General features: G+C 35.9%; 1 protein-coding gene across 2 annotated transcripts in view; it reads right to left on the bottom strand.

Moving 5' to 3' along the window:
- The window catches only part of HHIP (hedgehog interacting protein), a 72,267-nt gene that overhangs the window by 44,722 nt on the left and 1,821 nt on the right, over positions 1-25,724 (bottom strand). Inside the window, exons 2-4 of one of the 2 annotated variants that reach the window (XM_068680847.1) lie at positions 20,116-20,311; positions 12,626-12,782; positions 11,838-12,039 (exon numbers count right to left, since the gene is read on the bottom strand). In XM_068680847.1, coding sequence (XP_068536948.1) covers positions 11,838-12,039; positions 12,626-12,782; positions 20,116-20,311 — 555 coding nt within the window. Of the gene's footprint in view, positions 1-11,837; positions 12,040-12,625; positions 12,783-13,448; positions 13,608-20,115; positions 20,312-25,724 lie in introns of those variants that run through there. The other variant, XM_068680848.1, reaches the window with a different exon arrangement.

The raw sequence follows: 25,724 nt of genomic DNA, 5'->3' as shown, positions 1-25,724 counted from the left end.
TCTTATAACTATGCTCTGTTTGTTCTTTAAACTGCACAACATATATTCATATACTTAACACATTATTTCATAAGTGAAATTATTATAAGGTCTATGCAATTCATAAGGAGAAGGTATCCCTAGAAGAAATGCAAAATGTTGCAAGCTGCAAAATACTGGCATATTAAACTACAACAAAAACACAGTTTTGAATGCTTCTTCTTCAAGCACTTAATTTACTTCTAAACTAACTGATTTTTTTGTTTGTTTGTTTTTTACATTCAGAAATATAGGGATTTATCCATTTTAGTCTGTGACCTTCCCCACCACACAGGCCTTTGGAGAAACATGGCGACTGGCTGCCAAATGGTTCTAATTTACCCTTGCGAGGGGCAGACTAGTGGAGGGGGTAAAAACTGACAAGAGACCAGTTTCTATTAGGCAGTTCCCTAATATTTGCTGCTTTGGGACTTACCTGTTGATTCAAACTTTTGAAACAACATTTGGAACTCCACTCTGTTTGGCAGGGCTGTATACTGTTTCAGTGACCTGTAAGTAACTGTAGGGGCAAATTTGTGTAATCTCATAGGTGGCTTGTTAAGTTTTATTTGATCTTACTGACTTATTTACACATGCACACACATGCTTTTTAGATGAGACCACTGATTCTTGCTCCTTCCCTCAAAAAGTCACTGTAGCAATATTGTCCCATCATATCCTGTAAGACAGTAACAGGGGAGCAAAATTGCAGTAATGGATCCTGCCAACATTGTGCATTACCTTTCTTCTCGACTGAAATTCTATTTAGCTAGATCTGTAAAGCATTCAAGGTTTTATTGTCTGCATTAATGTACCTAGACTATGTTTTATACCTGATAAGCAGTCAATAGTGCTTTTTTACATCTTCAGCTAGGCTGCTATGAAGTGTACAATATTATTTAACATTTATAACGCGCAATTAAGCATTCAAAATGTAAGGGAGAGGTATATGTTTTCTATAAGGAAGAGCTTGAAATGATGACCTTAAAGGAGCTAACTTCCTTCTAACATGGTTTCTCATGAAAACTGATTACACTTCCAAAAATTATATGGGTAGTTCAAATTTAAGTACTACTTTTCTTACGTAGTCTGATATTAAAAAAAAAAATCTCTTCTTCATACTACCAATGTGACTCAGATCCATTCATCTATTAGCACTTCTGGTATGTTGTCTCTGGGCTGTTGAGAATCTAGCTGATAGAAATTCACAGATTTTTTAGGAATGACAAAATATAAAAGCCTTTGGTGAACTACTCCCTCTTTCAGGGCATTCAGTTAGCATAGAAGTAATGATTATTACATAAATTAAAGTTGCTGCAATTCAGCTGTAGGGACTGAGATTCAATGCCAGTGAAGATAGATCAAGGTTTTAAAAAATATCTGCTGTAAATTAAAAACAAATGGTTGAAAGTATTTTGCAGACCTCTCTCCCACAGATCGTATATTCCATTTTCCAAATTAAATCTAAGAGAGAATATTACTTTATTGAGATTTATGGAATAATTTCTTTTAAAATTCCAGCAATATGAGAATACAGGCAGACACTGACAGGGCTGACAAAAATAAGTGTCAGCTACTAAGTAGTTTCATCTTCTGGAGGATTTTTTTTTTCAGTAATGGGAAAAATTAGTTCTGACTTTTTTAAAACTAAAATTATATGCAAACCATTAAATTAAGGACAGATCACTTTGTCCAATTTTAACTGCAAAGGGGATAAAATGGGTGGAAAACATGATAATATAGCAGTGATCCATTGAAGGAAGTGTTCCTCCTGCAGTTCAACTTGCTGAGCCTGTCTAAGGAATAGGACTTAAAAGCTTGTGAGAAAACGTGTAAGAGGATATAGAGGAAAATTGTTCTGTGGCATCTGGGAGAAGTACATGTAGGCAGAGCAGTTGGGCTGTATTAACTATGAAAGCATGTATGTTATTCAACTCTGGTTCTCTCTGAAGACAAAGAAATGACCTGTTTTCTATAAGGCATAGTATAAGGGGTATAACACCAGAGGGAATCACATAGCTCTGATGGACAGGAAGGTACACAGAAGTCCCAAGGACACTGGGTACTGTTTCTGAGAGCTCCAATCCGTATTCAAGAACCTCATTACAGAATTTGGGGTGTCCAAGAGCTTAAAGGGATGATGAATCTTGGAGCCTTAGTGGACTGTTAAGCCTCCTCCCATTAAAGAAAAACATGTGGTTGAAACTGTGTTGGCTAAAAACCACGGAATTTTCTGCGTAACTTTATTCCTTCTTTGCCATTTTGTGTTGGATATCATGATCTGCCTGTTATATTTCAGCAAATGCAATAATTTTCTTTTAATTAGATAATTACCATGTTTCTCATTGGTTTTGATCACTTCTAAATTCAGCTTTTGGTTTTAACAAATGCAGTTTCATAAGATGATGGATTTTTACATTTTTAAAACCGCTAAATGTTCAAAAAGGATTTGTACACATAACAAAATTAAAGTAGGGATTATCTAGCACTGTGTGTGGGATACAGCTATAATCTATACAGTGCATGGAAAAGAAACTGGCACTCTCAATTGCACTACACACATCTCAGTAATAACAGGGTATGAGGCATACAATTTCATGGAACACCCACAATGAAAATTATTCTTTCCAAACAGAGAATTGTTTTGGAATAAGTTAGGTTAATTGGCACCATGGGATTCCTCTCAAGGAAACACAGAACATTAAAATCTACACATGTGCATGTAAAATGATAAAGTATTATCTTCTTTCCCCTCTCAGCTCCTCAAATCTAAGACACGCTACCCAAAATCAACAGAAACAATTATGTTTTGTTGATTCAAATTTTCTTAGAATAAACTGGCAATTCTTCATCTGGTCAGCTTACAACCTGAGAGTCACTGCTGCACTGTTCCACAACTGCTAGCTTGGGTATGGTTATCTACTTCATTCTCTCACACAAAAATAGATGCCTCTAGAGCATTTGGCGCATGCTTTACAGAATTGTAAGAATCTTTATTTTCCTTGCAGGCGACATAGCTATATCATGATAAGATAACAGCCTCTTTCAGAGGACTATTGTGCACCCTTTAGGATTAGAACCAAAATCTACAAATGGTTAATGGGAAATTCAGGCATATTTCACGGTCATTATGCAGTCCTCAGTTAAAACACTGACTGTATTTTACAGTTTCTGAATGCAGTTGGAAGTATATTAAGTCCTCACAAAAGTATTATCAACCTCTCAAAATCGTAATTATAAAAAGGACTTATGACTAATAAAGAAAAAAAATCCTTTTAATGGAGAAGGCTGAATTCTCGTGCAGGCTGTTAAGCGTTGTGCTGTGTGCATTTGACTATTTCATTAATGTTTAAGGTCATCATAAACAAGGACACTGGTTTTGGCTTGTTTATGTCCTTTACTTTGAAATTTGGGCATATGTACAACTCAACCATTATTTGTTTCCTAGCCTTCTACCCAAATTATGGTAACATATTTAAAACTAACTAATTGTGTGATTCCTAGTGGGCAGGTCACAGATGAGGTGTGGCCACAGACATGCTGTCTGTCTGTGTGTTACAAGTCTGGCCGAATCTGTTCTGGCCTCTTGAATGAATGAGAAACTGCTGTGTCCTGTGACCCCAGATGACTTCACATATAAGTCCTGTGCTGAAGAACAGCCTTCGTCACTTCCCAACCTGCAGTCTCCTAGTCGAAAATTGAGGTGTATAATGATTGCCATATCATTTTTTGCCCAGCCTCAGAAGAAAAGCAGCACCATGTACAACACAGCATTTCAGCTTCTCACCAAAGACATTCCAGAGCCTGCCATTACATTACTCTGAAATAGGAGTTCCAAGAAACCAAAGAATACCCCAGAACTTATCATTCTTCTATGCCAATAATATTATTTCCTTTGCCACTCTGCCTGGGCCTACTCACGTATCTTAACCCGACTTACTATTTAATTATTCTCTGTTAGGAGTAGAGGAAAAAGACAGCAAATAGAATTTACACTTAGCATAGGTGGAATTTATTCTAGAATGAAATGAAAATTAAATCTTACACTACCCATAACAGGATATATGTCATATTTATATTCTATACTATAACATTATTATTTTAGAAGACTATCCATGTTCTTTGTAGAGAGATGTAAGCTTGGTCTGGTAGACCGAAGTGGGTTTACTTTCCAGAGTTTTCATAGACAATGCTTCTGAATAACTCTGAAAAGTTGCAGGCCCACTGGGTTGCAGAAGGAAAAAATTTAGATAGGATCTCCCAATCCTCCTCCCAGTCCTAAAGTCTGGAGAGAAATACACCCTTTTCATTCCATGCACCAAAATAATCCCCTGTTTGAGAGTAATTGGTCACAAATTTAGTAGCCACTATAAATTTAGCTTTCCAGGGAATAGATGGCAGAAGATAACCTTTGCCAGGAGTATAAACTATTGCTTAATGAAGCAGAGCCCAGCTTGTTCTGTGGTGTCAAGGCAAAGATGAAGCTTAAGAAAGCTTCATTGATTACATCTTAATCCACACAAGAATTTAGAAGAAAATAAATTCATTAAAATTAATTTGTGTACAAGGGAGGATTACTATGAATTGTGTCTTTTGTCAGTAACATAAATCCTGTCTATACTGATGGACAACGTATGCGCTAAGTGAGGTTTTGTGCCTCAACATGATGAAAAATTGTATATATCCAGTCTCAAGAGTAATGTGTAGGAGGCTTTAGAAATGATAAAATTGAGCACAGAATTTAGCAAATAATACAGTCAATCTGATTGTATTCACACACTAAGGTTTAAATAAATGTTATCACTAGTTTCTTGTAGTTTTCTGTAGCAGCACCCCTCACTGCAGAGGCACTGCAACCTATCGTAAGCTCCATGAAATATGTTGTGTCAGTGCTGGAGGTAGTAGTATTTTCTTTTCTGTGTTTTGATTTGCATTTTATACTGAATGATCTGAGTAATGTGTAATTATGTAATTAAAAGTTATGTTGTGATGCAAACGCACTTGAAGGCATAGTAAAAGTTTCACTACTAATCCTGCATTCCTGCAAAAAGCTGCCTATGGTGACAAGGTACTCATTTCACCCTGAGAAGCTCTGGAATAACTGATGTTTTAGCATCACAGTTAGCAGATTTAGTACCTGAAGGGCTACTTTCATAGTCTTATACTGTCCCTGAAAATTATGGAAAATGGGTTTACTGCATGTTCCATGCCACTCCTCATTGCATCACCTTGAAAATCCTTTCCTGTATATCCACTCATAGACAATTCCTGTCTGAATCACTGGATCACCTATGAGTAAGACTTTGTAGGACTGCAAGTAATTGTGCTCTGTTATAAAAAACAACCAACATACAGTAAGGAATATATCTTACTTATAACTGTTCTTGAGACTGTTACTCAGAAACTTGCTATGCATGTGCATACACTTAAAATAATGGTTGTTGATATTTCTACATATTTTCATTGTAAAGAGAACTGGCTGTTAAAATATTTACAAGGAATTATATAGGAATTTAAAAAACTTTGGAGATAAAAAAACACACAAAGTTAGTTTTACTGATTATTTGAAAGTAAGATAAAATAAAAAGGTTAATGTGGCTTAGGATTTAGGGGAAGTTTCTGTTAAAAATTAAGTGCTTGTGACTAGGAAAACCATAGTCTTAGAGCAGAGAAGGTGACTGAAGTCAAGGAGTCAAGTATTCTTAACATTAATCTTCAATCCTATTTCACTGAGGTTTTCTGTCCCTTCTCCCTTCCCTTCCTTCTCCTGCCCTGCCCTTTCCTTCCTCAAAGCCTTTGCCATTTATCACAATATGCCCATGAGATGAACTATGAACACTTTACTAGTTCAAGAGAGAAAAAAAATCCCTACACAAGTAAAAGTGGTAGTTCCATAAGGGCAGTTTTAAGTTTTTACCCCATTTTGCAAGGGTTTCTACTCTAGGAACCATGTTTGCAAAGGCCAACAAATTGCAGCCCTCCTTGCTGGCTGTATAATCTGTGACCCCACAGACAGCAGATACACGCCAGAACAACACAACATCTACAGTTACAGGCAACAACAGTAACAGTATACTCAAAATTACTTAAGGATCAGAAATGACAAGCAATGAACATGAAGCCCAAGTGAAATACTGTACTTCAAGAACTAATTCAGTCAGTGGATTTATAAATAGGAAAGTACCAAGTAGATAACAGGGACCTAATCTTACCATTGATGGTCATGAGATGTAAACTTGGCTCTTGTGTATGATTCTGAGGTCCTTCATTTTAAAAGGATGTTGAAAAAGTGGAATGATTGTAGGGAAGGACCACAAAAAAGCTTTAATGACTGGACGAAGCTCTCTACAATGATAGCCCTAAAGGCACTTAGCTTTTCAGAAAGTATATTGATGGGTGATTACAGTGTGTGACTCCTAGGAGAAGCAGTAGGCTCTTCCTTTTTTGTTGCCAAATCACTCTTGGATGCTTTCCAAACAATATACTTTAGACCAATATATGTTATTGAGCTCAGGAGACAAGAGAGTGAGTGAAAATTAATGTAATAGGTTATGCTACATTTTATGGTGGCTTCTACTGATCTGATGGCTTCAATATCTAAGGAAATAATATGGTTAATAACATAAAATACAGCCACAGGAGTAAGGAAATTTGGAGAGCTGCTAGTGCATTTTTCAGCATTTTTCTGTAAGTTAGATATACTCTGCAGTACAAGGGGACTGATCTGATAATAACATGTTCAGCTTTGCTACAGCTCATTAAATTCAAATATTTCAAATATTTTGATGTATTTTTATTTTTTTTCTGCTGAATATATTATGGGCTAAATTCCTATTTGCTTGATGCATTTAATTATTTTGTTCAACATTTTGACAATATATTCAGATAATCAAGACTTTTTCGTGAAAGCTAATTAAGGGTTCCTTAAACACCTGTGAAATCAAAGTACTACCATTATTAATTCAACAGCTTTTCACACAAACTTTACACCTCCGTTCTACTTGGGAATAATTTAAGACAAAGAAAACTGCGGTGAAAGTCAGTCCAAAATAATAATAATAATAATAATAATAATAATAATAATAATAATAATAATAATAATAATAATAATAATAATAATAATAATAATAATAATAATAATAATAATAATAATAATAATAATGTTTTCATATTAAAATTGTCTTTCCTACATAATTTTGAAGGAACAACTGTAGAGTATTGCTGTGTGACTGACACCTGTCTTCACCTTAACATAATGGTGAAGTAAATTCAACAGATCAAGGAAGCTGACTTTTAGAGTATGGTTATTTTTTCAAGTAATGCTTACCCTATTCCCCTTCATATATGCCACATATTGAGGGTACTTTGCAATGTCAGTGGGCACAGGTGATGCAATCAGAGAGTATTTTCTTTACTTTGCTGGAATATATATTCCTAAATGTTTGAGCCCAGATGGATGTCCTAGATTCAAGTTACAGGTGCATGCCCCTTATGTCTTTACTCACCTTTGGGGCAAGACTGAGGTACACAGCTCCCTCCTTTTCACCACATTCTTGAGATAGAGAAGAAAAGGCCGAAAGTGACAGGAGGGACTTGGCCAAGTGCCTAATCCATCTGCATGTAGTGCACCACTTATGTAGCCAGTGTGACCTAAAATAAGTTGGGGAGGGCCAAAGATGCTGAATTAGCAACTTCTTGATTAAGATCCATCCATGTGTTCCAACAACTCAGTTGAAAAATAAAAGATCAAAAAGGCATCCCTGATAACTGTGCTGTCAAGAGGGATTAGCAACTGGGAGATGTGCAAAGAAGAATTGTTTCTTAGAGCTTCAGAACATTTTTTTTAAGGGATTCTGCATCTAATTTCTGCTAGTAGGATATCCAGGAAGAACAAAATACAATCATCAAGGCATCTCTCTTATGAAGTACTTCTACATGTTTGCACTAATTCCTCTGAGATGCTGACAACACATAAAATTGGCACTTCTTCTCTTTTACTTGAAATTCTAAAAATTGAATCACCTGCCAAGAATCACCTGCCAATAGGTTTTGTTGCAACAGTGATTTTTATGTAGAGATCCCAATGACTTCAATGGCTATTGGAAGTTAATGGAACAATAAAACATACATCAGGTTTTGCCGCTCTTCTTACTTAATTTCCATTTATATTCACATGGAATAGGATAGGACTATTCCTAAATTGCACCTTCACAGGAGCACTTCACTGCCAAGGAACAACTCTACGTAATCCTATCTGTGTGCTTAGGTTAGGAAAACCAGGGAAGAAGCCTATGGAGCTCATCTGCAGCTACATCGGGGTTCCAAATTAATTTAATCAACACAGGGACCATTAGTTCCACTACAGAGACAAAATAGCATCATTTTATGACAGTATCATGGCTGAATCCTACACAATGCAGTCCCTTCTCTTCCTCTTTTCTTGGTATGCTGTTTCCTTCCTTATCTGACTGCCAGTGCTGTGATGAGGGAAGTGATGTTAATGAGGTCAGAACTAAAGGCCAACATTATTTTATGAAGGATATATCTTATTTTTGTTTATATCTGTCTGAAGATAGTTTTAAGAATATTTTTTGGAAAATCATGATGCAACAGACTTGGTGCTCTGTGACAATGTAATGATTTTATCACCCCAAAATTTCCTCTTGACATTAGAAAAAAAAAAAAAAAAAAGAGAAAGTCATCCACCACTATTTTACTCCATCCATCAACACAAGAAGTATCTTCTTGGGATAGCTGTCCAAAACACTTTTCAGAGGTATCAGTTTATATTACCTGTCATTCAACCATAGCTGTATTTTTGTTTTTATTTACTGGACACAACTGACATCTAAGAAAGTTTGAAAAAATATTTGACTATTGTCAGTAGAGTTAAGTGTTTGTTAGTACTTCACATACAAGTACAAAATGGAAAGAAACTGCTACCTTTAATATGGGATATAAAAGAAAAATTACACACTTAAAGTCCTAACTCCATATTTTTACGGAAAAGGAATAATTTGCCTTGTCTTGCTAAGATTGCTCCAAGCTTTGAAAAAAGGAGAAGAGTTTTTGTTTATTTCAGTGAACAGTCTTGATGTTAAGTCAGGAATAATGTTGTGTGGATGATGTTACACAGGAACTGACTAGATGTTTGGATTAACATCTATGAATGTGTGTAAATGAAGAGAGAATTAAAAAAATACACAACATGTTACCTTGGCAAAACATTTCACTGCAACATATGGGCCAGAGTTTGACAACTAAAGGACTTTGGGGGCAACTAAAACTTTGTTAATTTCATTTTACTTTTTCACTTGCGTTGCTATATGAGAATAAGGCATATTGGGCAAAATGTATGCATACAACTTAATCTACTTTACATTAGAAGCATGTCTGAACTAGACACAGAGAAGACATTCTGTGATTCGCACACCTTGCATGTGGATGCAATGTTTTGCATGGTGTCTTTGTAAATTGCTGCAGACTATCTGCACTGCCAGCTAGAGAATTGTCTATCCACATAGTATTCTCCATTACCAATTTCTAGTTTTAAACTGTATAAAAGGCAAATAAAATCAAATTTCCATCAAGTACTTTATTTTGATAAAATAATTAGAATAGAATAGAATAGAATAGAATAGAATAGAACAGAACAGAACAGAACAGAATAGAATAGAATAGAACAGAATAGAATAAAACAGAACAGAATAGTTCAGTTGGAAAGGACCTAGAAAGATCCCCTAGTCCACCTGTCTGACCACTTCAGGGCCAACCAAAAGTTAAGGTGTATCATTGAGGGCATTGTCCAAATGCCTCTTGAACATTGACTGGCCTGGGGCTTGAACCACCTTTCTAGGAAGCCTGTTCCAATGTTTGACCAATTGTTACTTTCATCAAAGTGGTCTTGTATCCTTGTAGGTAAAGGACAATAATTATAGCAATCAGGCTGCAGGGGATAAACATAAAAATGTTTGAGAACCCTTGTTTTAAAAAAAGCATTTGGGTTATGTGGTTTTTGTTTTATTCTATTTATTTATTTACTATTTTATATAATGTACTAATTCCTCAAATTCTTTTCCATTCCTCTTTCTACTTAAAAGCTGGTGTTTTGCTTCTAGGCACATTCCCTTTCTCCTTATCTGTGAAGTACATAGAGCCTCTATTCTTGCCAGCCTGCATTAAACACTGCAATACAATTATCCTTAACCACTGGACTGTTATCTGAGGGAACTGAATTAGACTTTCTAGCTAAAAGAACATCACATTATTTACACAAAATGTTACAGTTGAAACAGATTCACTTTAGAGTATTATATAATGGTTAGGGTAGTAAAGACTAAAAAGATCAGATCACTGATTTAAAACAGAACAAGAAGTTGTGTCTGAATTGGAGGGTAGCTGTTGAGGGTCTTCCCAACTAGGCTATTGCCTATTCAGAAGCATGGAAAATCAGTTTTGCATTTAGTCTTGCTTCTGAGTTCCAGCTGGAAAAGCTTCCTCAAGGAAGGTTTATTTGGGGCTGAAAGAAGTTCTGCAGAAAGTTTCAGTGTCAGTTTTTCACAAGCAAGAGCTATCAGAATTTTCACATAAAAAATACAAATCAGCTTTAAATTGGTTTTCAAAAAGATCCCTCACAGGATCTCTTTTGGTTTGGTATCTTGGACATAATGGCAAAAGGCAGAAAGGGAAGTGTTCAAGAAATCACAGTGTCATATAAATTGCTTCTTTTCCTTTAAAAAGTGTAATATATTCCATTTATCTCTTGTTTCGGCATAGAAGAAAACCATTTCCCTCAGAAAAGGCTATCTTAAATTAGTTTAGTGATCTTATAGCTGAAATACAAAATAACGAGTTAGCATGTGCTATGCATTTTAAATATCTTGAATATAGTTTGCCACAAGTATTATTTAAAATTACTGTGTCAATAGTATGTCAGTATACCTTTCATCTATGACATCAGATTGTGACTGATCTATACAAAACCTCGTTACAATTTAAATTTGTTGTTTATATCTGCATTTTACTTGTATTACCACTGTAAAATGTGACAAGAAATCATCATGGAACAACACTTAAGACATTTCATGACTAAAATATCAGCCAATATACTTAGGAGTTTTCCAGTAGAAGTCACCCCATACCTAGATTTGATTTCTTATCTCCACCCTCGTATGGATTCCCATCATTGCCCATTCACAATCACACCCTTGACCATGAAAGCCAGAAGCAGTCTAGCCATTAAGCATCACAAATGCTGCTTCACCAATCCACCCACATGTTCAAATTTAGTGTCAGTGACTTTTTATGAGCATCTCAAATATGAACTGTTTGGTGGCAGCCTCCCATCAAAGACAGCGAGCAGCCCTGCCCCTCTCCCAGCATCCCCAAGTGTTCCCCAGGCCCTCTCCTGTCCCTGGCTCCCGGGGCCTCACCGAGCACCCACAGGTCAGGTGATGCTCCAGGCCAAACTTGCTCCCACTGGAATCACAGTGAAACTCAACCAAATTCAGTAGAAATGAGCACATAGGGTGAAAATACAAACATAATGCTACATGTTGCCGGTGTTGCATAGTTTCTTCCAAATTTGAAGTGAGGAAAAAATGAAGGGAAAGATAAAAATGTGAAGACAGTTGCTATCTTTTCTCTTTGTGAATTAAGGAAGAGTTTTCATTTCTTTGCCAGATAGAGCTGTAGTGACTGTTGTCCTTACTCTTCTTTTTATTATGTAAATTAAAATAATTTCTGAATAAAAGTTCCTTCCCTTATTCCCCATATACAGGCTAAAATATAAACAGAAAGAGATAAGTAAAAATTCCAACCTTTATTCCACTCTGAACAAGCTTGTGTATATCCAAAAAAGGTTCCTTGATTATGTCTCCTTCAGGACTGAAAATCTTCACGTATCCTTCTTTTTCAAGTATAAAGAGGCGATGAGATCCATCCCCACAATGTACTGCTCCAACAGGCTGCCTTAGTCCACTCACAACCTCTTGAATACAGAAGCAGTTGTGCTTGTGTTTTCTAAAAAAAATTGAAAAAAACAGTGAGAAATTTCTTCTTTGTCGTAACCATGACACAACAATGTCCCTAAAAGATAAAATGACTGCTCTGTAATGATAGTACAAACACAGTCATACAATTCAGAATAAATTGTTTCCTTGAATGTATGCACACAGATAATACTGAAAATGAATTTATGCTTCACTCAAGCAAAATTTGGCTTGTATACAAGAGAAATTTAAGTCATTTTAAATGTAAAATGTAGAGGAATAGCTAAAACATGGTAAAAGAGAAAACAATTTATAAATAGAAAAATTCTACAGTACATTCCAGCAATTCCACAATTTGCCAAAATTTGGCTTTGAAAGTCTATTAACACCTTATTAGTAACTTAAATATCAAATGTTACTGAATGTTACTGCAATATTGAAGCTAATGTAACTTTCTCTTTGGACGTACGCTAGCTGCAGCCAAAGAAAGTACCATCTGGAAAACACAGCTGCTGAGCATAAGCACAGACTGAGCTGGTTCACTGTGAAAACCACAGGCTTTGGTTTTTGTTTTTGTTTTTTTTTTTTCAGATTAAACAGCATTTATCTTTATGAACCTGCTGATCTCTTCCTCTTTGTCATATTCTTCCATGTGGTCCAGGGAGTTAGAAGCTGGCCCTCGCACTTGTTTTCTTGGAAAATCTGGAAAGCATACACCACCATCTTTTCTTGCATAGTAAAAGCAAAACTCATCAGCTGTAGTTTGGAGAAAACCTTAAAAATGCAAAAGAGCATACAAATATTTAGTGTGTTGTCATGTCTGCAGTTTTGTGCCGTCAAACTAATCTTTAAATAGATTATATTCTGAGTGGAAAAATAAGTGGTTTTAAACAAAGTACTATCTTCAAAAAAGGCCTGCTCTGAATAAATACAAACTGACTATTACCTTTTATAGTTTTTAATTTGTATCTGTAGTAAACTTTATTTTCAGTGTGCATAAATAAGAAAAAAAACAATTAACTCAAAATGACACTACAGTTACTCATTAAAAAAAATGAAGGGACAAAGTTCAGAGTTAAGGCTGTCATATATTTTTTCCTGATTTTAACCCTACTAATGAAGTGTAATATATGCTGTAAAATAGCTTGAGCAACTTTCATTTAACTTTTTTCTTGCTTTAAGCTTCGCATCTTATCGCTTTTATATTGCTTTAGCAGAACTCAGTATCTTTTGCTACTCTCTGTCATCCCCAAAATATAATGAAAATGGTAACTCTTCCCTGATTTAATAACAAAAAGGTGGCTTGTAGTAAAAACTTTGGTAAAAACTTCTGTAAAAGACATGCAGTAAAGACTTTGTGGAATGCTGGCACCAGACATCAGTCGGAGAGGTGAATAATTAGTTGTCTCAGAAAGCAAGAAGTACTGCTTAAAACTGCACCTTGTTGACATGCAGCTGGCCTCTGGTTGACTCCTGACAGTGCCGTGGGTGAAGGCAGTGTCCCATCGCAACGTCTACTTCCTCGGCCCCCAACCCTGAGAAAAGGGACGTGTCTCATGCTGCATTGGAGCTGGCTTTAAGCTGGCTTGGATGAAGGGTGGTCTTTAGGTTTTAGGTTAAAATGGGAGGGAGTTTGAAGACAAGGGAAACAAGATGTTGGTAAAACAAAAGCCTTTGAGGAAAATCCCTGCCACTGCAGATACTATGCTATGTTTAATGACAGCAAAAATATCTTTCTGTCCAAAAACTTTTTTCTAGTAATTTCCATCCAGTTTTTAATCATTAATATTGAATCTAAGATAGAATTTGGCTAGTTACATATGCACTGTTTTACTAAAACAGATGTTAATACAATGTGTCTTAAGACACCTTTATTGCTCTTAGCGTTATTGGCACAGTGTTAGGATGTACTACAGTCCAAGACCTAACTGATGGAATACACAAAATTAGCACTTAATTGGAATTAGAGGCCTAATTTATGCATGGCTTTACCACTTGTGAATAATGCAGTAATCCATAGATCTTGCCCATAAAACCTCTGGCTTACAACGTACAATAAGAGCTGATCAGGGACAGCTGTGATTCTTTGGAAAATGCCAATTTCTTAAAAGCAAAGGTTTTTCAGAAACGTTATCAGTTTTGACAAAATTTTAGTTAAAATGCTGTTTCTGGTCCAAGATGAAACTTCTGGTCTAAATGAAAAAGAGAGAAACAGACAGCAAAGCTCATATCACTATACTCCAATGTCTTGTAATTAGGGTGTTTCATTAGGAAGAGGAATATTCAGGTCAATGCCCCTCATCTGTCAGGCAAGAGTTTGACCCTAAGTCTCCCATTTCCCAAGTAAATGTCCTAACAACCGCTTTATTAGCTATCCTGGGGTGGTCTCTCTGTGGCTTTCTTCATGGAAAATTTCGAAAGAGTTCAATTTCTTCCTTATGTGGAATAGGAAAATTTTTTAGATCCCAGAATTTTTGTGGAGTGGAAAGCCTTTCCCACCCAACTATACTTCTTTTCATATGCATCTTCCTTTAAAAATATTGGACAAATAACATGACAAAGCCTGCCTTTGGCTTCTATAAAATAGTATCTGGAAACACATGGTAGTGTGTTGTGGTATAAAAGTTTAATTACCATGATTTGAGCTTCAGTAAATATCATCTCTGAGGAGCTGGTTTTAATTTATAGTAGTTATTTGGAGAAAATGTGAGATACAATTTCAAGTGGAACAACTGAAGAGGAACTCTGATATAATCATGGACTGGTATTCCAAGGCTTTGTAGATATAATGCCAAAATCAAAGGTAATCTACAATCTTGGTGTTGAATTATTTGACTTAAGAATACATAGTTTTCTCTTCAGTGATTTCTTTCTCTAGGCAAAGGAGATCATTACAGAAAATGCAACAGTGGATTAGAGGTGTACAATTTCTGAGAATTTCTAGAATTGTCTAAGTATATAATCTACTATTTATTACAAATAAACTACTCTTGGCTGGAATTTTACCTTTAGTCTGAAAAACTGAGAGCATATAATGATCTTATTGTTTACTTAGTACATGTGCATTTCAAATAACAATCAGATGCAAACTCAATTGAGTAATGCATTAAGCAATGCCTTTTCTTGCATGTAAGACTAATCTGTTTTCTTTATGAAATATTTTATCATGCATTTAGGTACATCTTGCACTACAGTGGGCTATAGTTTCTGCTATTTGGCAAACCCATCAGCAGGTCTGAAAAAAGATAAGACTTACATTCCGATTTCCTTAGAAACGTTCTTAAAAACAGGTTTGAATTAAACTATGAAAATCAGTCTGTAAATCGCTAAATTGTTGCATTATTGGAAGGAATGTGACCTCTGTAAATACAGTTTCACCTGTGCATTAAGGATGGAATTTTGTTCTATAAAAAAACAGTAAGCTACCAAAAAAATCGTTTCTGTGTTCTATATGCTAGATTCACCATACAGTTTCAGTAAAGACAGTTAAAAAAAGATGCTTCTACTTTCCTATCTGATAGTAACTATTTAATGTTTTCTTTATTATTCTTAATTTGTGAGGTCTTTAGTTGAGAGGTTGCCATTTTCTTCAGTGTTTGTACAATGTCCAGAAGAATGGTCCATGACAAGCGCCCCTAAGCACTGGAATTATCTGGGGGGGAAAAATATTGTTTTTCTCAGGCAGAGTTTATTCAGATACAGCTCGGTCACTGCCTCTACGAGAGCTATGCCCAATAGAGATGGTGACATTTAGTCCTGTGTGAATTTCCGAACATATTACTTTATTTTAAAGGAGTAATGCATATCATTACAAATTTCCTACCAATTCCGTGTGTTGACAGAGCAGTTCCTGTGTTAAAAAGGAAAACTTAAATCACAAAGGAAAATTAAACACAATGTTTAAGTGTTGTATTTGTTGGATTTTGCATAGGCTTGCATTTCTACGCTTTTCAAATATCTTGCAAGCCAGAGTCGAACAGTTTTTGAGAAACAAACATATCAGTTAAGGCAGTTACAGTGAAGTCTTTCTGTGTTATTTGTTAAAATCTTCAGGGATCAGGTGCATGATTTCAAACTTTTTCAAAGAACTTTTGCTCTCATATGATCCTTACTTCCTCTCTCCACAAGTATTTGTGGTCAGTTATTCCTCACAGTGTATCTTGTTATTCCTATCCTACCTTCACTAAATTCTGCTTTGCTAAATTCCCTGCTTGACCATCACCTTGCCTCTTCTTTCTGATATACAACTTAATTGTAGCAGTTGTCTTGATCTTTACGACAAGGGAAGTTAGCATTCACTCCCTCATTTGCACAGCACACAGGATTGAATATCATCCACTTGTTTGCACAGACCTGCACCTGCTTAGAGAGCATATGGAAATCACGCTCACCTACTTTATTCCTGCTACATTGTTGACCTTAAGCATACAGTTCTGTATTGTATAGATGAGGCCTTTGCCTGTTTTTTTGTTTTGTTTTGTTTTTTTTTTCCTGGTTTGCATTTCCGACAGCTAGATGTGAATTTTTTCACAAAAAAAAAATTTTTCGAAACATAACAGGCTTGGTGGTAGTTCACATCACTTCCTACTGGTTTTGAAGCAATTAATGGCCCTCTTGTCACACTGACACATTGCATGTGCCTGCACAAAGGCAGTGCCAGGGTTAATCTCCCTGCTGCTCTTATTAGCAGCAGCAACACTACTATTTTTCTCTTCAGAAATAGTTGACTGTGTTGACTATGGTTATTAGCTGACTACATTAGAACTTCAGGAAGTGTTCAGTGGCCTGCAGAACTTCTCAGAAGACTTCTACCATTTGGGGCCGAGGTGCTCCTGTTTGGAGTTAAAAAATTCTTATCTAGCATCTCTTCTGGCAATGACTGCGTTCAGATCTGGGCCTGAATCTGGATTCACACACCATCATCTGGAATCCATTTCTTCAAATGGAAATAATGGAGAGCACATCGTTCAAAATTTGTCCAATATCCTCGGGTGGCAGGGCCACACGTTTGTTGCTTAGAATATGTTGCTTCCACTGGCACAAATCAAGTTTCTGCTCATGCTGAAAGGGAGAATCAGCCATGCCTTTCTTTACGTGACCGTATTAATAACAAATATTAGACAGTCTTCTCTTCTGACCTTGCAAAACTTAAAATTCCTGTTGTTTAAAGAGACTTCATTAACTCCAGCTCCTCATCAGTAATCGCTGAAACCGAGGTTCGCAGTAATGATTGGATGAGAAATAATGAGAAGAGTCAGCCAGGATGAAGCAGAGAAGTTCTATATTCAGACATTTTGTGAAACATTGCACCCTCCTGCAGTAACAGATCCATAAAATCCTAACAGCTATTCTTCTTGTTCTGCTTCAGTTTTCAAGAATTCAAGAATTGGTCCACTTATTCTTTGGATATTCAAAATTGCTAAAGAGGTCTGATACAGTCATAACTGGTGGGCAGACTCCTATCTTCAAAAGAATGAACCAAGAATCTACTTACAGTTTTCATCTTTGCAAATGTAAAAAGAACAATAAATGAATTTCTGGAGCTAACTCATCAAAAAAAAATATGTATAATTTCTCAGTCTTCTTGGTTAATGTGTACTGTGAAAATTTCAGTTCTAGAAAAGATGCTTGCTATCTTGAATCACTATTAAAATTTCTAACTTATGCTAAAATTAGGGCTTCGGGGCTAAAATTATTTTTGTAGTCAGCAATTTCCTTAAAGTCCTTTGTATTGGTGTTCAGAAACAATTAGCACTCCTTAATGGAGGAAAAGTAATTATTTGAGTTTTTAACAAATGCACAGTGAATCATTGGCAGAGACCTCCAGTTCGGGGCATGTTAATTTCCAACTCTTTGTTTAATCCTCTAGGCTAAACTGAAAACATAGCTTTCATAATTTTTATTTTTATTTTTATTTATTTTGCAATAAATATTAGGGATATATGGGTCTCACAAGTAAAACATAAAACACAAATAAGCTGTCTTTATAATTATTCATATTTTAGAGTGCCTATTATACTATATTAAAACCCTATAAGCCGTCTTCTCAAAAAGCATGACATGAATCTTAATACCTTCATGAAATACTGGTATAGGCATCAAGAACCATGTGTACCAATCAGAAAACTAACTAAATCATCTCTGCTGGTGATGCAAGGACACAACAACTTGTTTTTAGTTCTGCCCACTTTCAGAACCACTATATAGAAAGATTATTAGCATCTGATTGATGTAGGAAAAATCCTATATTAACTGATGCTAAAGTATGTAAGCTCTTTTTCTGCAAAGCACAGTGCTCTGTCCAGTGCTAAAGTTATGCTTTCATCTGGTTATCTTTCAAGGCAACCTGGGTGGTCACAAAAAGCACTTGACATCTTGATGCACTTCAGCAGTTTTACATATACACAAACTTTGTAGAAAAATAAATTTGTCATTCGTCACCACATATGTTGATCTGAGGAGTGAGGTTCCTGTGGCTATAGCTCCTGTGCTGCTCAGCCCTTTCTCTTTCTCTTTCTCTTTCCCTCTCTACTTCTCCTCATTTTTTCTCCCTTTTCACCCTTTCACTTTTTCCAATTAAAAAAATTGTTCCCTCAGAAACAGAGAGTTTCACAAAACAACTATGAGGGACTTGCTCTGCTGAATATGCTAATCATTTGCATTAGTTACAAACTCGTGTCAAAAAAAAAAAAGTCTTTGTGCTGACTTCTTATATGGGCCAAACATTTAGAATATCTAATCTATTATCGCTGTTCAGCAGGCAGTCTTGGCAACTGTGACCTATTCTGCTTTGCTTTGGAGAATGTGATAAAGAGCAAGAAACAGCTGGTTTAAGAAAGCCTTAGAAACATCCCTTAGTTTATAAAGACAATAATAATATTTTCATATTTGAATGGGTTGAGATACATGTTAAACCACAGTAAAGGGAAAAAGTAAGTCAATTCAAAATGTTTTCTCAAGCCAATAAAAGAAGGCTGCAAAAAATCCCTGCACTCTTGGGATTTCAGAGAAAACAAGTACACGCTGTACACACGCAATTAAAAAACCCTCCTCCAAATCTCATCCACTTAAACTATCCCCTTTACTCAAATATGTTTATGTTCTATTACAAAGCTCCGTTCATATGTCAAAAATGACTATTCACAAATTCATTTTTCACATCCTTATTAACTCTGCTTTCCAGTCTGTGTTGCTAGTAAAAAAATCTTAGCAGTTTAATTATTTTCTCCTGTGTGACATTATTTATAAGTAGTGTTTGGAAAAGGAAAAAAGCATAGTTTAAAAATGACAGCCTTAAACATATAAATAATTTACTATTGAGAATACCAAAGATGTTATTTAATATAATAGTGTATTACGACAGTATTTCTAAAAGAACCATCTTCTGTGGTTATTTTGTTGATTTAGTTACAAGTGATAGCACACATTTGGTGACTGCCCTAGACAACACCGGTCAAATTCTGGTTTTGGTTATGTTATGTCCAGCTAACTCTACTGACTGCAGTGAGGAAGTGTTAGGTTAGTTAAGAATTTGGTTGTTAACAGCATGTTGGAACTGATTCAAAGATCACAGAAGTCTATCAAATAGCTCCCTTTGATTTCAATGGGCTTTAAACTCTGTGGAAAAATACACCAGTTTCTAGGGTAACAAACCCAGAAAAAACACTTTACTCATCAGCTTGTAGAGTCTACAGAGGACAACCAGCATCCTTTCTTTCTTGCATCTTAAAGCTGTATGTCCTTTAGAACAGCCTTTTGGATGGCCAGATAATTGTTTACATGATTTGAATGACCACAGTAGCATAGCAGTAGAGGTAATATTTTCAGATATTTTCAGGGGCCTTTGACAAAAAGTAATCCTGAGTTTTATGGGTAGTTTTTCATGGAGAGTTTAATAGGAAGGTGGCAAGAAAGTGCTCAAAATGTTTACCTCCCCATGTAAAAATCACCCTGGACGCCCTGAGCTATTCTGTTTTTGCTTAGGCAAAATCTCCTTGATATCAATGGTGATTTTATTTAGCTAAAGACCTGGATCTACGACTGCTCAGGCAATATCAACATTTCAAAGCAGACATCCTTTAGTTCCGTATTTTGTTATAGGCTTTACCTGGTATGTGACCTCTGCAAGTATAATAGAATTCTTTACAATAGTCTTTGCACAGGTAGGGAAGAGTTAGCTCTCTTTCAGATGTTTCCCCTTTCTCAGGTGAGTGGAACAGATTCTGGGCATGAGGTGAGCAGTGTGCACATTTGATTTCCTCCAGTAGCTTCGCACATTCTGTGTTGTTCGTAACAGAAAGTATCTGCAAGCCACAAACCAGAGACAAATAAACACATGACCTGTTTCCCCATCTTACACACACAAAAAAAGATTTCATGATCCAATGTAATAAATAAGGCTAACAGAACCAGTACAGTTAGTATAAATGCATCATGTTTCTCGTCACCATTCCAGAAGAATCAAGCGCAAAAAATTTTACTATGAAATGTGCAATATGCCATTAGAACAGTGAGATGTCAAGTGTTAGCTTCTCTTTCCCAGAGAAGAACAATAGTAGTCAAATTATTTTATGGACTCAAGCCTGCAATCTCGTATCGCATAGGCAATCTCTGAGCTACAGCAATGATTTGTATGAGGAGCTACAGCAGCAGGCCATCTGCCCACTAATGAGAAATACTTAAAAACATAACTTGTAGGGTGACCTATGCAAATATATAGAGACTAAAAGCTGCAATTCTACAACCAAAACACATCAAGGAAACCATATCTTGATGTATCTTGAACTATGCCACAGTCCAGCTACTGAAGTGATTGCATTAGAGTTCTGCAGGTGCCTTGACTTGTTTTAAATGCTGCTTTCCTTTTTTACAGTCTGTAGTGCAAAATACTTGGTGGTGGGAAAAGCTGTATGTTTTCAAACATTTCATAAATGAAAAAACAGAATTTGTCCATAGCATCTTAATTTGTCTCAATATTGAAAGTGTAAGTTTGTCCTGAAAAAAGAGCATATATTACGCATAGTACTTGAAGAAGCACTAAACCACGATTGATGATGTGTTTAAGTAAACACAGGAGCCTAAGGAGCGCAATGTCATCAAATCGTGAAAAATAATAGAAAACAGCATAGTTGTCTTTATTAGTCTTTGAATGCAGTGCACTTTGTTAATCTATTGTTAACCACATGGATTGTTTTTTGATCATTCATCCCAATGGTGGATAATGGGAAATGTGTTCTCAGTTGAGAGGGACTGAATCTGATCCAATACAAAAACAAAGCTCAGGTTCTTTTTACAGTTTGTTTAGCACAGTTATAAACAAAGACTGTAAGACGCTTATTTTAAGAAATATTAATGCTGTAAGTATTTGTATTCTGTAAAATTTGTAAATATTTGTAAATTTTGCATTTGAAAATATCAGAACAGTTTTGCAGTAGTTCATATCTCTGAGTTGATTTGTAGCATGACTTTACAATGTGTCATTCCCTTGCAACATAACATTGATAGGAATCATCTAAATTATTTTGGATAAAAATTGTTATTTAATACATGAAGACTCTTGATATGTTGTAGTATGCTGTCTCATAGGTTGTCGGTCTTCTGGGATGCAGCGCTTTGGTAACGGTCCTGAACTCATTTTATTTACAGATCATAATTATATGAGCACAAAACATTTAAGAGAAATGCCCTCCCTGTTGTTTTAAACAGCTATGCATTCAAAATAAAATACAACATATGGCCTGTATAGTTAAAAAAATCCTAATTAAAGGAACATTAATTTAAAAGGTAAGCTCTTTCCAGGAAAATTCAGTCTTAACCATATATTGTCAAAAGGCCATCTGAAACGTGTAGTGAAGTTTCATGGCTAAGTTAGAACCCTGATTAGAAGAACGCCATTTGGCCTCTAACCTTAATGTAGAAGAGCTACCATTGGCTTCAAATATAATTCCTCCAGATTTGCTGGGATCATTAAATGCAATACATGCTCTGTTCTTTACACTATCTGTTCTTAGTTCATCCTCATCATCATAGCACCTGCAATTAAGTAATGTGACTAATATGTACGGTTTATCATCTCCCTTCAGGTCTTCTTGGGACTCACACTGTTTCACATGTTTTTTGGCAAGGGCTTATCATTTGTCTTAAGCTTGAAGACTAATGAATTAATTGCGTGTTGCATGCACAGTGAAAAGTTTGCCTTTACCCTGAATTCACCACGGAATTCTTTCCACAGCCCCAGCTCCTTCTCTCCTGAAAAAAAAATCCAACATTCTTTTTGCTAGATATCTTATTTGGGCCACAGCTGCAGAACTATTAGTGGAACATGGTCTTAGTTCTTGAGTTTCAGGTGTTGTTCTAGATATGGCAGATTTGGGAAAAATGCCTCAAGGACAAGAACTAAAAATATAATGATAACTACAATAAGGTATGACCAAAATAAATAATAATTATAATTTTGAACAAAATATTCTCTGGTAGTAGAGAACGGACTTCACAGAGGTCTTGCAGAACTCCACACTGCTGAGGCAATATGCTGCATGAGCTGGACCTTCTTAAGGGGGAGGATGGCATCCTGACTAGGTACCTATTGTTCTGATGGGAAGTAGCTTATACAATTCAGTCAAATCATTGCCAAATAGGACAAAGTCTGGAGCCAATAGGAGATGATTGAAAGCACTATCCATAAATGCTATTTTTAAAGAACTTTATGTCACTAAGAAGCTGGGAGGTTTCCTTAGTAAGGATGAAATGACCAATTTTGGTGTTTCCACCAAAGGAAAGCACACCTGACTACAGACTCTTACAAATACTTGCCTATATTCAGTAGTATCACCTGCTTTGCAAGAGTCTCATTTTTTTCATCAGTGGGTTGATCTCAGGCAGTAGGCTTTCTTGCGGTAGCAGTACGATGGTATGTTTAGAAGTACAAGTAAACATTAGGTATTACTAGTAAATATTCGGTGTGTTTATTGAATTAACTCCACAGTGATGCTGATATAAAATTCTACTACTTCTGTTACTTCTGCTGGAAGTCTCCAGAAAGAAAGAATTGTGAACAGAAAAAAAAAAATACAGGATAGCAAAGCTAATTTACTGTTTCTTGTGGAAAACGTAATTGACGTTGCCTGGTGATACAGGAGAAGAAATGCTTGCCAACATTTCAGTCCTCAAAGTTAAGACAAAAGGATCCTAATCCCCCTGAGCAGCTGCTATCCAGGAATTAACCACAGGAATTCACCCCCTCATGTCATTTCTGGAATGAATCTTGGTCATATAATAGCTAATCGGAAGATTAAGGAATCAGAGTCAATCAATTATCTGAAAATCAAGTATGTTATTTAACTTTTAGAATGCTCAAGCAAAATCGGGTGGTAACATTTGCTCTGTGTGAGGTCTGATGTATAACTGTACTGGCTCAGAGATAGGACAACAAATCGATAACGTATTTATCCTGGAGTATATTAAATCGTTTTTAAGTGAAAGCTGAAATACTTATTGAATGAAGCTTCTTCTGCTGGATCTCTACTTTGAGAATGACCTTACAGTTGACAATGGCTTTGGTCTTTTGAAGAAATGTAAACTAATTTCCTGCTTCAATTTTTAAAGTCGTGTGTGAAACCATCAAACTACAGTGGTTTAAACTAACTGTGCTCTGGAAAATATGTAAAACTTCCAAACATTTATTGCAACATGCCTAATAATGATTATGCCTGCTGCTGACTAATTTACAACATCTGTAAGATCATCCTTTAATCTCTAGCCACATGAATGTAAAACTGGTAGACTCAAGGTAAGATAAATCCTGGAATGTGCAGGACAGTATAGCATACAAAATTGGTTTATCATCAACAAAAAGAATAGTGCAAAGAAGAAGAAACAGAGGAAGGTACAGTAAACAGAAATTCTTTACATTGAATATAGTCATCTGTTTTGTGTACCCTGTCATATCTAGTCTGAGAAAGGCAGTATAATTTTGATGTTAACAGAAAAAAAAAAATAATCAACCCACAGTGAAATAAGTCATTGCACTAAGCTGTATTAGATATACACACATTTATGTCTAAAAATCATATGCTTACGAGATTGTTCAGCTGTTGGGCTGAACATATGCTTCTTCTGTATTATAGAACTGGATTATGTCATTAAAGAGTTCGGTTTCAATTTTAGGGTAATATGTAAATAGATCATTGTACTAAGGCAGCTGTTAAAGGGACCCCAAGATGAGTTATTTGTTTAGTTGGATGTGTTCAACAATAGCCTTTGTTCGTGAAAGAGCCAGAGCAAACAAATGATTGTAAAAGGGCACACTTGAAAACAATTACTTTTCACCCATTCCTTGACAGCCTTGGCTGTGAAGCCATCCAAGGTAGGGAGGACTTCTTTGCCTGTCGGGCTGTAAGCAGACTTTTAGAAAAACTGATATTACAATATTTGACCGGGATGTATTAGTCCTTCCTAATCAAGGGGATAGATAGTGCAGTGAACTAGAAGACAGAGAGTTAAATGTCAACAAGAGTATGTAAAAATCTTACTTGAGGCAGTGCAGTGTGGTATCTGCTTATTATGGTAGCTCCATTTCTGCTCCCAAAACCACAGGCAACGGTAGCATTTTCATTATAAACACAGATCAATAATTTGGTCAAAAATTCTCAAAGACCCAGCATCTTAACCAAGAAGCTCTTATGAAAATGAAGACATCTACTGAGCATGCTTGACTCTTTGTCTTTAAAGAAGCTAGCATTCGCATTTCTGTTACTGTCATAGCCACTCCATCCTATGTATAGATATATGATGGAGTACTGCATTTAAATAAGCTATTGTTTGAACTGTAGTAGACTAGAGTTTTATAAATGTGCTTTTTGAAAAGGTCCATCCATGTGTATTCCGTAATAGTTTGCCATGTCCCTTATGGAAGACCACCTCATTCTGCAAAGTATAAGTGACATATTTTGACATTTTTCCCAAACAGATATTGACATGATAAAGCAGATGTGAGAGTTTCATAAACGTTAATCTATAGTGAAAAATCATCTGATTTTAAAATCCTGTAAAATTATATTCCTTAAAAAGTCCAACCAATGTTTAAAAAAAGAGTTTTGACAGCTCAGAAATAACTAGTGTGGCATATACGGTTAACACCTGACGTTTATGTGAGGTTTTGAGTACTGTTAGCCCAAAGAAATCCAAAGGGAATTAAGAGATATTTTCAAGTGATACTAAGAAGAGGGCAAACCATTCAACTGCCTGGAGATTGAGAAGTTACTGAAATGCAGCTTCCAGTTTACTGCATTGAGCCACTTACTACAAGGGTCTCCAAGCATTGAATAATCTCAGAAGCCTATATGCCACTGAGCCATTACAAACAGGGTGAATTAAGGACATATTTTCCAGCCCTTGTTCTTTTCTTCTTCTACTTCTTTTTTTTTTTTCCTTTCTTTTTTTTTCTTCTCTTTTTCTTTTCCTCTGCTAGATCTTTCAGGTTATCTGCGTGTGGTTAGTTTATAGTTTAATTCAATTATCACACAGGAGCTTAATGACACTGTCTCTAGACAACATGAAGAAATATATCTGCCTTGAATCTCAAACTGCTGCTGCATATGGTATGAATAAAGAGAGATCTGCAGCTGAAAACCTGCAGTAAGACAGTTCTCACTCATCTGGGAATAGAGGGGGTAGGACAAATGCTCCCTCAAAAGGCATGAACATTTGGACAGAGCT

Source organism: Anas acuta, chromosome 4 (assembly GCF_963932015.1).
Source record: "Anas acuta chromosome 4, bAnaAcu1.1, whole genome shotgun sequence".
Classification (NCBI taxonomy): Eukaryota; Metazoa; Chordata; class Aves; order Anseriformes; family Anatidae; genus Anas; species Anas acuta.
The sequence above is the reverse complement of the archived record's forward strand: the minus strand, read 5'-3'. Positions and strand labels throughout refer to the sequence as shown.